The following is a 17153-nucleotide window of genomic DNA, read 5'->3' as shown; positions in this document are numbered from 1 at the left end:
TGCCACTCCACGTCCCTCTACACTCCGTCCCCTCTCCCCCAGCACCATCAGTCCCAGAGCACATTGGGAGTTAGCCAGTACAGGCCATTTCCCTCCCCATATCCTGAGTTACTGAGAGCCCCATCCATGGCAGGGCAGGACACACCGAGGAGCAAACCTCGGCGAGGACATGTGGTGAATTAAAGTGAATGGTCACCAGTGAAAGCAGGCTGTTTGGCCCATTGTGCCTGTCCTGACCCTCTGAAAGGGCAATCCTGGCAGTCCAACCGCTTGGACAATTCTTCCTTTTTAAATGTTTGACCATTTCCAGTTTGAAAACTCCTTTTGAATCTATATACCCTTCCAGACTGTGCATCCCAGACCGCAAAGACTAAGCGAAGGAATTTTCTTCACCCCTCCCCACAACTCCTGATGTCTTTGCACCAGATCCTACCCCATCTGTCACACTCTGGTCTCTAAATTCCACCCACCCCAGTCAAAACCAGAGTTTTCCAAAGTGGGTATGTGGTCGTGACCTCGGAGACAGGAACTCTCAGGGCGTGGGGAGATGCAGGAGGAAACTCTGTGTTGGAGCTCCGACCAATTTGCATCGGCTGCCCGCCCAGCTGTCCCCTCAGGGGCCAAGACCCTTTTCGAGCCCTGGAATGGGGTGTCGGAGCTGGTGGATGGGGTGGGGGGAGGGATGGATTTGGGAAGCTGATCCAGCAAACGGGAAGCTCGTTTCTCCCGACACGCAGAGTCGAAACCCTCTTGCTCTTGAGCACCTTCAGCAAAATCTTCGCAATCTCCCATCTCCCCGTCCTTCCCCTGTACACCCCTACCCTTCATCCTGGCTACACTCCGCACTGGGCCTTCTCGGTGGTGGTTCAGTTTGGGGGGGTGGGGGAGGGTTCTAATCTGTCCCACTTGTCCCCTCCCCAACCCTGACCGACCCAGTTATGGCCCCCACCCCCATCAAACGAGTTAACCAGAGAATGAAGATGCCTCGGTTGCTGGTCTCAGTCACTCTCTGCTCGGACAGAATCAAAGCCTGGTACCTGCATTCTGGTTTTCACCACATCCAGGGGGGTGTTACCAAACACACTGGCAGCGCCGGCGACGGCCCCAAATAAACCGGTGACGACCGGGTTCATCTCCTTGGCTGGGTTATCCCCTGGTGGAGGAGACAAGGACCCATCACAACTCTCCCGCAAGTCGACCGCGACCACCGCCGCACACAGGCCGTTCAGCCGGTCGGGACCGCGACTGCCCTCGGAAAGAGCAAATGGCCCCCTCGTCCCGCAATCGTTTCGCAGGAAATCGAAGCGGGTTGGGGGGGGGGGGGGGGGGGTGGTTGGGGGAGGCCATTCAGCCCTGCTCCTGCTTTCTCCCACACTTTCTACGGACCAGATTTAACTCTCTTTTCAATCAGTTATCGAATTCCCTTAAAGGAAAGTTCCTCCACAATCTCCTTTTCCTGCCCTTTCAGGCAGCACATTCCATATTTTAGGCAGCTTCTCCATCCCATACAAATCCATTATCCTCATTGCGTCTCCTGTCCTCTCACCAATTACTTTAAATCCATTTCCCTCCCCCTCCCCCTCCCCCACTCATCCTCTTCTTTTCATCGATGGCAGGATCACTATTTGTTACCTATTTCTAAAGAATTGCCCTGCACAGCATTTTCAGTTCAGAGTTGACCACATTGCTATGGGCCTGGAGTCACATGTAGGCCAGGTCAGGTAAGGAAGGCAGATTTCCTTCCCTAAAGGACGTTAGCAAACCAGATGGGTTTTTTTTAAAAAATCGTCGGTGGTCTCCATTACTGAGGCGAGCTTTCAGTTTCGGGTATGAGTCCCCCAGGAGCCAGTGGGCGATCTGGGCCTGAATGACCATATCATGTGTGTTCGTAACACAAACAGACAGAGGGTCAAGCTGCACATCCTTCCAGGTGCCTAATGATGGTGGTAAGCGCGGGAGGCTCTCCTGGTCAGCCATGTTTGACACAGCAAGGCGTCACGTTCCAGGAAAAACTATGGAACAGACAGTATGAGCTTTGTCAGCGTTACAGAACTCTGGGAATATGGGAGGAAGGTGGCAGACTGGGATAAGATGGAGCTGTTCCTCATACCAAAGGCATTAAGACCATGAGACTCAAAAGAAGTTTGGCCCGTTGTGTCTGCTCTGCCATTCAATTAGACCATGGCTGATCCAATCATTCTAAACTTCACTTCCCTGCCCTTTTCCCCCTGAAAACCAGGAGGCATATGTTTGGAGTAACTTATCGAAGGATTAGAGGGGACTTGAGGAATTTCCTTTCGTCAAGGCAGTGGGTTGTGTCGGGAATTCAATGCCTGGTGGGAGAGCTGAGAGAGAATCAGAACACTGTCTCCCCCGATGGCAGACACCTGTCACTGCTGTTGCTTTTCATGAGGCTCAGCCCCAGGTACCAGAGGCACGTCCTAGGTGTAGGGGCCTCTGGGGTGTGGGTCACTGAGCTTCTGCTGGACAGAATGCACTGACCGGAAGGAACCACTGCGCCAAGAGCCTCCGGCACATAAGCAGGCCGTTCAGCCCGTCTACTCTGTACTGGCCTTTCTACGCCACACCATACAACCTTCCATGCCCTTGATGCCTTCCCCCGGCCAATCAGTGTAACCTCCTAGTCCCCGCTCCCTCACGTGCTTCTCCAGCTTCATGTTAATTCATCTCCAAGACTCGCTGTGTGGCCCTCGGGTAGAAAAGAACTTAAGGACTTAAATCAGTGGGTGAGTAGCTAGGGGCAGCCCATGATGAGCCACAGGCATCTGTCACTAGAACACAGCCTTTCGGAGTTTGATGGGGGCTGCAAGGTGAGGGGGTGGGGGCAGGTCCCCAGACCCCCTCAGGCAGGATGGGAATCAAACCCACGACGTTAGTGCCGCTCTACACCTCACAGTAACCATCCAGCCAACTGAGCTGACCATCTGCCCAGCAGTGTAGCTGTTACCAATATGACTCTGCCTGTGCTGCAGTCCTCGTGTCTCAGATAGACGCTGCTCCACCATACCTTTGTACCAGTTCTTCAGCGAGGTCATGACAAAGAACCGGATGGCTTGGTTCGATCCCTGCTTCAGGATAGTCGCTGTTAACCCCTGATAGGTGCCTTTCAGACCTGCACGAGTCAAAGAGACACAGCGACACACAGACAGGTTACAAACGGAACCATTCACCCCGCTGGGTACCTACGTGTTGAAATTTAAGGATCCAATTCACTGACGTTCATGCCATTCACAATCCCTGCACTCAAAGTCTCCTCTGGCCCCTTGTAAGATACACTAGAGTAACTCACCGATGCCCACCCCCAGCATAAACCCAGAGACTGGTCCATTCATAGGAAGTAGCATTATTGAATCCCTACAGTGCAGGAAGAGGTCGTTCGGCCCACCTGGCCGGTACTGACCCACCAAACAGCATCCCACCACATTTCCCACGGCCAGTTCACCTCAGCTGAAAAGAGGAGCACAGTTTAAAAGGAGAGAGATGGCAGAACGCTGAGGTGCATGTTATGACACGAGTCATAACAGGTCAATGTGCAGCAAAGTAGGCTAATGCAATGCTGGTCTTTATTGTAAAGGGAATGGACTGTTCAAGTACAGCAGCGTTGCTCCAGGTGCACAGGACGTTGGTGAGACAGTTCAGTACCTGGAGTACCGAGTAAATTTATTTAAGGAGGAGTATACCTGCACAGGGAAGGGCTGATTCCTGGGGTGTAGGGTTTGTCTCATGAGGAAACGCTGAGTGGGTTGGGCCAAAATTCCCTGGAGGTCAGAGGCACGTGCTGAGGAAGCACGGATACAAGAGGACGTTAGCCCTAGTGTGGGAATCTGTAACTAGGGGACACAATTTCAAAATAAGACATCATCCACTACAGATCAAGGAAGGGAGAAAGCTCTTCTCCCAGTAGGTCTCTGGCCTTTGGAATTCTCTTCCCAGTGTGCTGTGTGGCCTGGTCATTGAATAGGTTCAAGGCCAAGCCAGACAGCTATTCGAATGGCAAAGGGGTCAAAGGTTATCAGGTGACAGGCAGGAGAGGGGATTGAAGGCCACAATCAGCTCAGCCACAACTTCTTCTCGGAGATCTGAAGGGCCAAATGGCCAGTTCCTGCCCCTGGAACCTCATGTTTCCATGTTTGTGAACGGTGTGTGACTGAGATCACCTGCAGTAGGGACGGGGGAACGGGGTTAGGGATAGGCACACGGCTGGGGGTGCGGTGGGGTCAAGGGATTGCGAGCGTGAGGATGGAGCAAGGCAGAGAAAAGATGCACTAGCCTCGCCTCCCACCCCTTTCCCCTCCCAAACAAAGGCCTGGAAACACTGGTGCTGAGGAATGTTCCAGTGGGGAGCTAGGGCAAGTCACGGGTCACTGGCAATGCCCCCTCTAAGCTGCTTGGCTGCATGCTCTGATATTCTGTACATGGTGATGTGTGTCGGTACACCCGAAGGTGCCACTGTGTTCCGGTCCCAGAAGTCACTGTCACATACAGCCCTCAGACCTGTGCAGCCATTAAGAAAATTACTGCAATCCGGGTAGGTTTTGGATCTATTCTCATCTCTTCCTACACCTACCCCACCCCCCACCAAACTCTCAGGTGGGCAGCACGGTGGCTCAGTGGTTAACACTGCAGCCTCACAGCACCAGGGGCCCAGGTTCATTTCCAGCCTCAGGTGACTGTGTGGAGTTTGCACATTCTCCCAGTGTCTGCGTGGGCTTTCCTCAGGTTTCCTCGGGTTTAGGTGGATTGGCCACGCTAAAGGGGCAGCACGGTGGCTCAGTGGTTAGCACTGCAGCCTCACAGCGCCAGGGACCCGGGTTCGATTCCAGCCTCGGGCGACTGTGTGCGTGGAGTTTGCACATTCTCCCCTTGTCTGCGTGGGCTTCCTCTGGGTGCTCCGGTTTCCTCCCACAGTCCAAAGATGTGCAGGTTACATGGATCAGCCATGCTAAATTGCCCATAGTGTTCACGGGTGTGTGGGTTATAGGCGGATGGGTCTGGGTGGGATGTTTCAAGGGGCGGTGTGGACTTGTTGGGCCGAAGGGCCTGTTTCCACACTGTAGGGAATCTAATCTAATCTAGTCAAAATTGACCATTGTGCCCAGGGATGTGTGGGCTAGCCATGGGAAATGCAGGGTTACCAGAACAGGGGTGGTGGATTTGCTCTTTGGAGGGTCAGCGATGGGCTGAATGGCCTGTGTCCACACCACAGGGATACTATGAAACCTCCCTCATCAGATGCTCCACACGCTTCAAAAGCATTCCAAAAGCCAGGCCAGACGATAACCATCCTCTTCAGCTTAAAAAGTCTTCGCACAGGAATGCAGCTAGACCCAACTAAGGGGCAAAAAAAAAATCCCCAAAAGAACTGTGGATGCTGGAATTCAGAAACAGAAATCGCTGGGAGAAACTCAGAGCTGGAGGAGGGGTCACTGGACTCAAAACGTTGACTCTGCGTTCCTGCTCTGCAGATGCTGCCAGACCTGCTGAGTTTCTCCAGCAATTTCTGTTCTTGTTTCCAATAAAGCAGTGATGTTTCGTCCTCACAACCGAGGTCAGGCAGCACCACAGCTCAATTTCATTCTGCCGCTTAAGGTCATTTAAAGGAATGGAGTTTCGCAGGTTGACAACTGGCAAGCTGAGCAAAGTGACTGCCATTATTCTGTTCACCACCAGAGGGAGCACCTTCCAGGAAACTCCCAATGTTCCACAAGAGCTAGGAGCAGGAGGCCATTCAGCCCCCTTGATTCTGCTCCACCATTTAACACAAACATGGCTGATCTCCTCTCAGCCCCAACTCCACTTTCTTTTCCACTCTCCATGATCCTTCAACCATTGCTCATTAAAAATCTGACTCTCTTCTTAAATTTGCTCAAAGGCCCAGCGTCCACCTCAGTCTACAGTAGTGAATTCCACATGGAGTATTCTCTCCGCACCTGTTTCAAATCTGCCGTCCCTTATCTCTCGGTTCTAGACTGCCCCACAAGAGGAAACATCTCCCCTACACCTACTTTGTCAATCCCCGTTACTATCTCACATAACGGGGGTTTTCAGGGTCACTACCAGCGAAATTTTCTGATTTACTTAACGTGAGGACTTTAGGTCATGTGTCCCACTCAGTGGCTCATGTTACTGGATCTGTTCCCAGTTCGGAGCTTCCCCCTTAAAAACTTCCAAGACTACAGGCCCATTGTGTCCATCCCGGTCATCCCAGAACAGGCCATTCGGCCTACATGCTCCATGCTGGTGTTTCTGCTGATCACGATCATCCAACACTGCTGCCATATTGTGTTATTCCTTTCTCCCTGCTATCCAGCTTTAGTTACAATCATTCTCAACTGCCCTCTGAAATGGCTACAGAGTCAATTGGTTGAAGAGTTGGCAACCAATTACCCTCCCCGGTAACACCCATAACCCCATGACCCTCCCCGGTAACGCCCATAACCCCATGGCCCTCCCTGGTAACACCCATAACCCATGACCCTCCCCGGTAACGCCCACAACCCCATGACCCTCCCCGGTAACGCCCATAACCCCATGACCCTCCCCGGTAACGCCCATAACCCCATGACCCTCCCCGGTAGCACCCATAACCCATGACCCTCCCCGGTAACGTCCATAACCCCATGGCCATCCCTGGTAATGCCCATAACCCCATGACCCTCCCCGGTAACACCCATAACCCCATGACCCTCCCCGGTAACGCCCATAACCCCATGACCCTCCCCGGTAGCACCCATAACCCATGACCCTCCCCGGTAACGTCCATAACCCCATGGCCCTCCCTGGTAATGCCCATAACCCCATGACCCTCCCTGGTAATGCCCATAACCCCATGACCCTCCCCGGTAACACCGATAACCCCATGACCCTCCCCGGTAACGCCCATAACCCCATGGCCCTCCCTGGTAACGCCCATAACCCATGACCCTCCCCGGTAACGCCGATAACCCCATACCCTCCCCGGTAATGCCCATAACCCCATGACCCTCCCCGGTAACACCCATAACCCCATGACCCTCCCCGGTAACACCCATAACCCCATGACCCTCCCCGGTAACGCCCATAACCCCATGGCCCTCCCTGGTAACGCCCATAACCCATGACCCTCCCCGGTAACGCCGATAACCCCATACCCTCCCCGGTAATGCCCATAACCCATGACCCTCCCCGGTAATGCCCATAACCCCATGACCCTCCCTGGTAACGCCCATAACCCCACGACCCTCCGGGGTAACTCCCACAACCGGTTGAAGAATGAATAATACGTGAACCAGTTAATTGAACCGATCTCCTGTTTGAGGCAGGGAAAGGCTGTGGGAGTGTGTACAAGGCAACAAGACGATTGAGAGACTGACCCTGCTCACGGACTATTTCTCGGACCCCATGGAAAAATCCCCGGTATTTCGGATTCGGAGAGCACTGGTCATGGATGAACTTCACCTGGAAGTAAAAGAAAGGTCATTGTATGTTAAGATGGAGGGATTGCATTACCTGACAACCAGCCACTGACCACAACAAGGGGTTCCCTCAGAGAATGACGAAACCAACTGTTTCAGCCACTCGGCCAGCTTCCCGAGTGCGTGGCTGGCGTCCATGTACTCTGCACTCTACTGTGCTAATGGCCATTAGTCACCCCTCTATCCACCAGCCTCTGTGTCCCACAATTCCCCTGCTACACACGCATGCACCCACACACGCACACTCACCCACCCACACCAGTTCGTCTCTCACACACACACACCCTCTTACTCACCCACCCACACTTTACACACACCCACACTCACCCCCCACAAACACACACACACGCACGGCCCACCCACCCTGACAGGCTCTCAGGTCTTGCTGGAAGTCTGGCCAATGTTGGTGTGGGTTTGGAGTCTGACAGAAGGGAGGTGTTATACCACGGGATCGCCTTTGGCAGACCTCGCCTCCTCCCTTGGGCTCAATGATTCAAACTGCTGATAGTTTAAGTTCACTAATTAGGTCGGACTCAGCAATGGGGACTGTGTTACCTTCATCGAAGAAAATGGATTTGGTTCACTGTAGGGAAGGAAATCTGCCTTCTGAATCTGAACTGGCGTACATGTGACTCCAAACCCAGTCATTTGGCTTTTGCTTTGGAAGAAAATGCCTAGCAAGACATTCAGTTGTATCAAACTCTTACAGCCCGAGAGATTTTACAGCACAGAAAAAGGTCCTTTCGCCCATCATGTCCCTACTGGTCATCAAGACTCTAAACATTCTGAGAAATAGGCCATTCAACCCATCTGGTCCTGGCTGGAGTTTCTGTTCTACATGAATATCATCCAACGCTGCCACCATATTGTACTATTCCTTTGTCCCTCTTGTATGATTTAGTTTCTCTTCAATTGTGTCGATATTATTCAGTTTGGCTTCTCACCACTCTCCCGGCAAAAAGGGCCGAATGCTTCTGAATTCCCGACTGGATAGATTCAGGATTATCTTCTTACTGCTGCCCAGGCTGAATGGGAAAAGTGTGCGAGAGACAGAGGGTGCTGCTCACACGCGATAGTGGAGCAGCACCACCCCCTGCAGGCCAGGAGCTGCTACCTCAGCCACAACACGACCTGATCCCAACTCTTGTCAATCTCAGGTGCTTGGCAAATGCAGGAGGAGGAACTGAAAGTTAAGGTGACAGAGAGACAATGACCAGCCCAACTGGCTGAGGAACAGATAAAGTTCTGACTCCCTCAGCAGGCACAGGACAGTTACAAGGGTGGGCTGACTGAGGTGTTTACAAGGTTAATGGAGATGGTGGAGTTGATTGAGACAAACTAGTCAGTGAGTCTACAGAAATGGGGCATAATTTTACACTCGAGCCAGGCTGTTTGGGAACTGCAAAAACAGCAACTGCTGGACAACACTCAGCGGATCGAGAGGGAGGGCGAGAGGGCGCGAGCGGGCGCGGGGGCAAGAGCGGGCGCGGGGGCAAGAGCGGGCGCGGGGGCAAGAGCGGGCGCGGGGGCAAGAGCGGGCGCGGGGGCAAGAGCGCGCGAGAGCGGGCGCGGGGGCAAGAGCGCGCGAGAGCGGGCGCGGGGGCAAGAGCGCGCGAGAGCGGGCGCGGGGGCAAGAGCGCGCGAGAGCGGGCGCGGGGGCAAGAGCGCGCGAGAGCGGGCGCGGGGGCAAGAGCGCGCGAGAGCGGGCGCGGGGGCAAGAGCGCGCGAGAGCGGGCGCGGGGGCAAGAGCGCGCGAGAGCGGGCGCGGGGGCAAGAGCGCGCGAGAGCGGGCGCGGGGGCAAGAGCGCGCGAGAGCGGGCGCGGGGGCAAGAGCGCGCGAGAGCGGGCGCGGGGGAAGAACAAGTGTGCGAGAGCGGGCGCGGGGGAAGAGCGAGTGTGCGAGAGCGGGCGTGGGGGAAGAGCGAGTGTGCGAGAGACAGAGCGAGAAACAGTTGGGCAGATATTGGAATGGGACCATTAGAGACTGGTGGAGGGCTTTTTATTGGTGGTGTGTAGGGTAACTCGGGTCAGGTGATTGGGACTCAACACAGGACCATTTCACCAGAGCTGGAAGACTTTCAAAACCTTTAACAAAAGTGTAAAAGTATCGGTCCTTAAAGCCTCAACAGACTGGCTGGAGAAGGTTCTAGATTGAAGTGTTCCCTGATGTAACTCCCAAACGCTCACAATGTGGTCTCCTCTTCCCCTGGGCAGACACAGCACAGACTGGGTGACCACTTCGCACAGCATTTGTGTTCTGCCTGCAACAAAGACCCTGAGCTACCAGTCGCCCGCCACACTCCACTCTCCCCCGAGCTCGCTCGCTCGCTCACTCTGTTCCCTAGCCAACACCTCTGTCTCCGGCTTGCTCCAGCAAAGCTCACTGCAAACTGCAAGAACAGCGCCTCGTTTTCCATTCGGGAATGCTACAGCCTTCTGGACTCAATATCGAGTTCAACAACTTTAGGGCTTCAAGTAGCTTCTACCGTGTCCTCACCCCACCTTAGCCCTTCCTTCCCTAACGGAATTGTGGGCCAGGAGGACTGCAGCGGTTCCAGAAAGCACCTCACCCCCACCTTCTCAAGGGGCAACTAGGGACGGGCAATAAATGCTGGGCCCAGCCAGCCATACCCACATCCCAAAAAATGAATAAATTTAAAGAAAATCCCACACACACTGGTAGCCAGACCATCGGGGACGGGCAGTAACATTCCAGGATTCAGTGACGGACCCCTATCCGAAGATGGAATAAATAACTCACACACCAGCTCACACCCCGACACGGAATACTCTAAGACGGAATCTCAAGGAATTAGAGGTGGGGGATGTGGAAAGTGGAGGCACGGGAAATTGGAGTCAGGAGCTTAGAAATGGGAAGGGGGGGCGTTTGGGGATCGGGAAGCTGGGGGAGTTTGGGGATTGGGAAGGAGGGGTACACTGAACAAGAAAAGGTGCAGGTTCTTTTTCCCTTCACGTAGAGAGTAACTTGTCCTCCGGCAGTGAGCTAGGTGAAGACACATTGAATTACCTTCACAGTCTCCATCGGACACACGACCAATATGGCCTCAGAGACCCCAGCCCCCAGGCCACACAGCAGGCTCTGCTGGCTACTCAGCTTCCCCTGAGCATCTCGCATTTGGTTACTCAGGAATTCAAATGTCCCAAACCTGAGAGAGAGAGACAGAAGAAAAGCCAGGTTCAACAACAACTTGTGTTTAGCTATCACCGTCTTAAACCAGCAAATAGTCACGAGGCCTTCATGACAGCGTGGATCAAGGTGAGCCACTTAAGGTGGTGTAAGTCCAGGAGGCCGAAAGCCTGACCAAAAGGGTCAGCTTTTATGGAACGAGCTAAAAGTACCGGGTTGAAGGGGGGGCGTGCAGTTTGAGAATTCCAAAGCTTGGGAGCAAGGCAGCATTGGGAATTCAGAATGAGTTACAGGCCAGGACTGAAGAAGTTCCAAAAGGGCGAGGGTCAGGGTGAGGCTGAGGGGCAGGGCAAAGTGCAGGGTGATGGCAAGGGTAAGGGTCGGGCTGAGGGTCAGGGCCAGTTGGGGTCAGGGGTCAGGCTGGGGGTGACGGTTAAGGGTAGGGTTAGGGAGGTTGAAGGGCTGGAAGAGGACCACGGAAATTTTCAGGTCGAGGTTTGAAACTCCAAGGGAGCAGTCACTCGAAAGGATGGAGGGGACCATAAATAATATCTGGAGTTCGTGAGATTTCCTGTAGACAGGGTGGGTATTCCTTTCGGGAGGAATATTCCTTCACGGAGCTGGATATTCCTCTGGGGGTCATATTCCTTTCGGAGGGACAGAAAACTGACTACAATTTACCTTGAGCTAGAACCTGTCACATCCAGATACATCTGGAGGCCTTTCATAATTAATGCAGGACAGAATCACAGGAAGTGTTCCTTTCTGATCAGGCACAGGCTGTCTCCAAGTGTCCACATTGTAAGCAATGTGGATTCTTAAACCCGAAATGTCAGCTTTCCTGCTCCTCTGATGCTGCCTGGCCTGCTGTGTTCCTCCAGCTCCACTCTGGGTTATCTCTGACTCCAGCATCGGCAGTTCTCACCATCTCTCTAAACTTTTTGCTTGCAATCTAGTCCCATGCTCCTGATCTTTGAGGATCTCGTGTGGAGGGGTATGGGGGCAGATCAGAGGGACCTCCCAGTGGGCCTCACATATGAGGGAGTCCTTTCTAACTGTGGTTACATTCATGCCTGGGTCCTCTTAGAAAGGGAGCATCTGATGTCCATTAACACTCTCAATGTCTTTAGAGAGAGATGGGTGCTGCAGGGGATACAGTGCTTAATCTCCCCTCCAACTTCATTTTGATTTAGCCCCTTCACACTCTCCCTGCTACCCCCTCACAATTGTTAGTTTGCATTACTTTGCACATTAATTATTCAAGAACAAAGAACAAAGAAAGTTATGGAACAGGCCCTTTAGCTCTCCAAGCCTGTGCTGATCCAGACCCTCTATCTAAACCTGTCGCCTATTTTCCAAGGATCTGTATCCCTTTGCTCCCTGCCCAATCATGTATCTGTCTAGATACACCTTAAATGATGCTGTGCCCAGGTCTACTGGCAACGCATTGCAGGTACCCACCACCCTCTGCGTAAAGAACTTTCCACGCATATCTCCCTTAAACTTTTCCTCTCTCACCTTGAAATAGTGATCCCTAGTAATTGAGTCCCCCACTCTGGGAAAAAGCTTCGTGCTATCCACCCTGTCTATATTCCTCATGATTTTGTAGACCTCAATCAGGTCCCCCCTCAACCTCTGTCTTTCTAACGAAAATAATCCTAATCTACTCAACCTCTCTTCATAGCTAGCACCCTCCATACCAGGCAACATCCTGGTGAACCTCCTCCGCACACTCTCCAAAGCATCCACATCCTTTTGGTAATGTGGCGACCAGAACTGTACGCAGTACTCCAAATGTGGCCGAACCAAAGTCCTATACAACTGTAACATGACCTGCCAACTCTTGTACTCAATACCCCGCTCAATGAAGGAAAGCATGCCATATGCCACCTTGGCCACCCTATTGACCTGCATGTCACCTTCAGGGTACAATGGACCTGAACACCCTTCAACGGGAAACAAAGCTAATAGATTTTTTTAAAAATAGCACGGCTGTTATGATGATGGGGCGGGGTGGGGTGCTGCAGTAAGGTCATTTAGTTACATGCGCGAGCACTCCCGAGTAGAAAAACAATAGGGATCCTGGCGAGACTAGAACAACCTTCTCTTGAGATCTATCTGTCCACCAGGGGTCAGTCAAGGTCCACAGTCAACATGCCTGTAAATCCTCATTAACGGCAGTAGGGGGCGACTAAAGGATCAGCAATGATTGGTGCAGGGAGGTAGTGTTTCCACCAATCAGCGATCACACGAGGTCCCCAGGCCAGTCCAATCTGTGCGGGTTGAATGTCCCCTCTAGACAACATGGAGAATCCGAGATAACAAGGTGTGGAGCTGGAGGAGCACAGCAGGCCAAGCAGCATTAGAGGAGCTAGAAGAAGGGTCCCGACCCGAAACGTCAGCCTTCCTGCTCCTCTGATGCTGCTTGGCCTGCTGTGTTCATCGAGCTCTACACCTTGTTATCTCAGATTCTCCAGCATCGGCAGCTCCTACTATCCATGGAGACGCTGGTGGCAGCCATCATTAACAAGATAACGAGGTCGTGTGTGGAATCAAATTCCGCATCAGGGTCACCTCTTTAACTGCTGAAGAGGCTCCATCAATTATTCCTAGATATCTCTCTCTCTCACACACATTCTCTGTCCCTGCCTGTCTTTCACCGCTCTCTCTCTCTCTCCAACTCCATCAGATTACAGTCCAACAGGTTTATTTGAAGACCCAAGATTTCTGGAGTCTCACTCCTTCTTCGGGTGTCTGAGGTTTAAGACAGAGATGAGGGGAATTTCATTCTGTCACCGTGTGAGTTCTCTTCCTCTAGGACGCACTGGAGGTCGCGTCTTTGTGAAGATTCAGAGAGCAGTTTGGTAGATTTTTGATCGAATCTCTTCAGCCATTTCTTAGCGAATGGTTGAGCAGGTTTAAAAGGCTAGACGGCCCACACAAATTTTAGTGTTCCTTAGGGAACAACACCAGCTTCCTCTGGCTCTCCACACTGTGGAAGTTCACCATTCCTACACCTTTCTAGTAAAACATCAAATATTTTGCCCTCTCCACGTTTTGTAACTGAGAATGCGACAGGCTCACCACTCTCTGGGTGAAGAAGTTTCTCCTCACGCAGGAGAATCAGAAGATTCCAACACAGTGGAAGCAGGCCATTCGGCCCACTGAGTCCAACACCTACCCTCCGCAGACCATCCCACCCAGACCTATTCCGCTACCCCGTCCTTCCAACCCTGCATTTCCCATGGTTAACCCACCCAGCCTGCACGTCCCTGGGCATTATACATGATTTAGCATGGCCAATCCATCCACCCTAACCTGCACTGTCCAAATGGCCTATTCCATATCCTTTGACTGTGACCCCCCGGTTCTTGGGAACATTCTTCCTGTGTTCACCCTGTCTAGGCCTGTTCGAATTTTACAGGCTACTCCGAGATTCCCTCCATCATTCTTCAAACAGGCGACTCTCGGCCTAAGCTTCTCAATCTCGTCCACTGGGTGTTCTCCTCGCCCCATGCCTGCGGCTACAGCATTCTGACAATGACTTGCATTTATATGGTGCCATTAACCAGCAGTCCCTCCAGGCTGCATAGCCATTCTGCAAGCTGAAGGCCCAGGGACAAGTTAACATCAGAGTTCAGTCAGTACAACAACGTGAAAGAGCTCACAGTTGTGAGTGAACAAAACATTCAGATTACGGACAGAATCGAATGGCATGTTGTAAGTGATGCGGTGTTCACAGATAGGTTTGATGGGAACTGGCGGCTGGGACAGATCGACAGTTCCGTTGTTGTTGTGTTAAATGGTTACCAGACTGGCAGGCAGTGATGTAGACAAATTGCGGTCTTTTATCAACCAGTAATTTCCGAATAACGAGGTAAAGCAGAAGCTGCTGTTAAATATTCCTTCGTTGCTCTGTCATTAAGTAAATCCTTTACAAGTCAGTACAGACCCTTTGATATAGATTTCAATGCAGGCTTCAAACTCCTTAATTCAGTCATTTGAAGATCCCTCTGATTATCCACGTCATCCTTGTACATGCTCACTGGAATCACCCCACTGGGGCGGGGGTAAGGTTCCTGCCTTTGGGAGCAGCTGATAAATCACTATGATGTGGTAAGGCAGGCCTCTGAGCTTTGTTATCAAGTCAGCACAGAAACAGATCCTTCTGTCCAACCAGTCCATGCGAACCATAATCCTAACTTAAACCATAATCCTAACTTAAACCAGCCCCACCTGCCTGCTCCTGGCCCAGATCCCGCCGATCCTTTCCTATTCATGTACTTACCCAAATGTCTTTTAAATGTTGTAACTGTGCCCACATCCACCACTTCCTCGAGCAGTTCATTCCACGCGCAAACAACTCTGTACAAAAAAACCTTGCCCCTCATATCCGTGTAAATTTTTTCTCCCCTCAGCATAAAAAGTTGCCGCCTTGTCTTGAAAATTCCTCATCCTAGGGAAAAGACACCCACCACTCAGCCTAGCCATATGCCTCATGATTTTATAAATCTCCTATGATCCAGTAACAAAGTGTCCCCTGCCTTTCTTTCTCACTCAAACCCTTCCAAACCCAGTATTCCAGAAGAGGTCTCAACCAACGGCCCGTGCAACGTCAACATGACTTCCCAACTCCCATACTCAAACAACTGCACGCTGTAGCCTGGCTCTGCTCTTTCGTGGCCTCAGGCTACAGAATCAGGGCACATATCAGAGGCTTCAGCAAAGCTCAGCGCTGAAGGAGTACTGTACTACTGTGTGTGATATGAAAGCTTTGCATTTTGTGCAGTGTCATCATAATCTTGCAGAGACTCCCGAAGTTAAATGGGGGTCCGCTCAGTCATCGCACCCTCCCAGTGCTTCAAATACGTGTAAATACGATCTTGTACCAGTAAGAGATGCCTTTGGTTTGTTTGTTGGATAGAGAGGCTCCAAACCTCGTTTCCTCAAACGCTGTTGTACAGAACTGAACTCCATTTGTGACTATGTGGAAAGATACCTTCTATGAATAAAGAATATTTTTGGGAAAAGAAGAATGATCTCACAATGTAACCCAAAAGGGTTGAGAAAATGATTTACAAGGACGGTGCCAGGGTTGGAGGGTTTGAGCTACGTGGGGAGGCTGGATACGCGGGGGCTGTTCTCCCTGGAGTATCGGAGGCTGAGGGTGATCGCATAGTGTTTACAAAATCATGAGGGGCATGGATAGGGTGAATAGCCAGGGTCTTTTCAATGGGGTAGGGGAGTCCAAAACTAGAGGGCGCAGGTTTAAGGTGAGAGGGGAAAGATTTAAAAAGGGGCATTTTTCAACATTTTCACGCAAAGGGTGGTGCGTGTATGGAAACGAGCTGCCAGAGGAAGTGGTGGAGGCTGGTACAATTACAAAATTTAAAAGGCATCTGGATGGGTATAGGAATAGGAAGGGTTTAGCAGGATATGGGTCAAATGCTGACAAATGGGACTGGATTAATTTAGGATGTTTGGTCAATATGGATGAGTTGGACCAAAGGGTCTGTTTCTGCGCTCCATATCTCTATGACTCCAAAAGTGTTGTATCATTGATTAAATCATAGAACCCCTACAGTGTGGAAACAGGCCCTTTGGCCCAACAAGTCCACACTGAGCCTTAGAGCACCCACCCAGACCCATCCCCCTATAACCCACCTAATCTACAAAACTCTGAATACTGCAGACAGTTTTAGCATGGCCAATCCACCTAGCCTGCACATCTTTGGACTGTGGGATGAAACTGGAGCTCCCGGAAGAAACCCACGCAGACACGGCGAGAACGTGAAAACTCCACCCAGCCTGAGGGTGGACTCGAACCCCGGTCCCTGGCAGAGCGAGGCAGCAGTGCTAACCACTGAGCCACCGTGCTACCCCAATCTTCAAATCATTCTTCAAATGTAGCTACTATTATAAACGTAGGAAGTGCAACAGCCATATTGTGCACTGCAAGATCCAACACATAGCTATGAATGTTTGTGGTGACAAATATTGAACAGGGCAGTGGTTCACTAGGTCTCCTTCAAAATATCCGTCATGCGATGGCTTACATCCTGCCTGACTTAGTTTAGCATGTTCACCCAAAAACATGCCAGTTCTGACAGTAGGGCACTCTCTCCATGCTACTCTCAATGCTTGGGCTTTGCTCTGCAGTCCTAAAGTTTAAATCCCGACCCTCCAACTCCAATGCAAACGCATTCCACCAGGTCCCCCAACTCTAAAATCCTTGGATCAGTCTTCACCATCCCTGCAGCTTTGGGCTCTATGTTGGAAGAAGGATATGGAGGCCTGCAGCGCACTTTCATTTAGACAATGACTGAGACAAGAAAACACTACTCTCACTGAACTTCAAGAGCTGTTTGCCTTTAACTCAGTAAAATGATCCAGGGCGCTTCACAGGTTCACTAATGCCCTTTAGGGAAGGAAATCTGCCATCCTTACCTGGTCTGGCCTACATGTGACTCCAGACCCACAGCAATGCGGCTGACGCTGAACTGTCATTCTGGGCAATTAGGGATAGACAA

At 51.7% G+C, this 17153-nt stretch overlaps 1 protein-coding gene across 2 annotated transcripts in view; it reads right to left on the bottom strand.

Annotated features, from left to right (window-relative positions):
• LOC125463910 (tricarboxylate transport protein, mitochondrial) overlaps nucleotides 1–17153 on the bottom strand; it is an 89666-nt gene that overhangs the window by 27325 nt on the left and 45188 nt on the right. For both annotated transcript variants that reach the window (XM_059654934.1, XM_048555672.2), the window contains exons 4-7: nucleotides 10504–10642; nucleotides 7374–7458; nucleotides 3029–3133; nucleotides 1038–1153 (exon numbers count right to left, since the gene is read on the bottom strand). In XM_059654934.1, coding sequence (XP_059510917.1) covers nucleotides 1038–1153; nucleotides 3029–3133; nucleotides 7374–7458; nucleotides 10504–10642 — 445 coding nt within the window. The remainder of the gene's footprint in view (nucleotides 1–1037; nucleotides 1154–3028; nucleotides 3134–7373; nucleotides 7459–10503; nucleotides 10643–17153) is intronic.

The sequence above is a fragment of the Stegostoma tigrinum genome, chromosome 26 (assembly GCF_030684315.1).
Source record: "Stegostoma tigrinum isolate sSteTig4 chromosome 26, sSteTig4.hap1, whole genome shotgun sequence".
Taxonomy (NCBI): Eukaryota; Metazoa; Chordata; class Chondrichthyes; order Orectolobiformes; family Stegostomatidae; genus Stegostoma; species Stegostoma tigrinum.
This window is presented reverse-complemented; position numbering and strand designations above follow the sequence as displayed.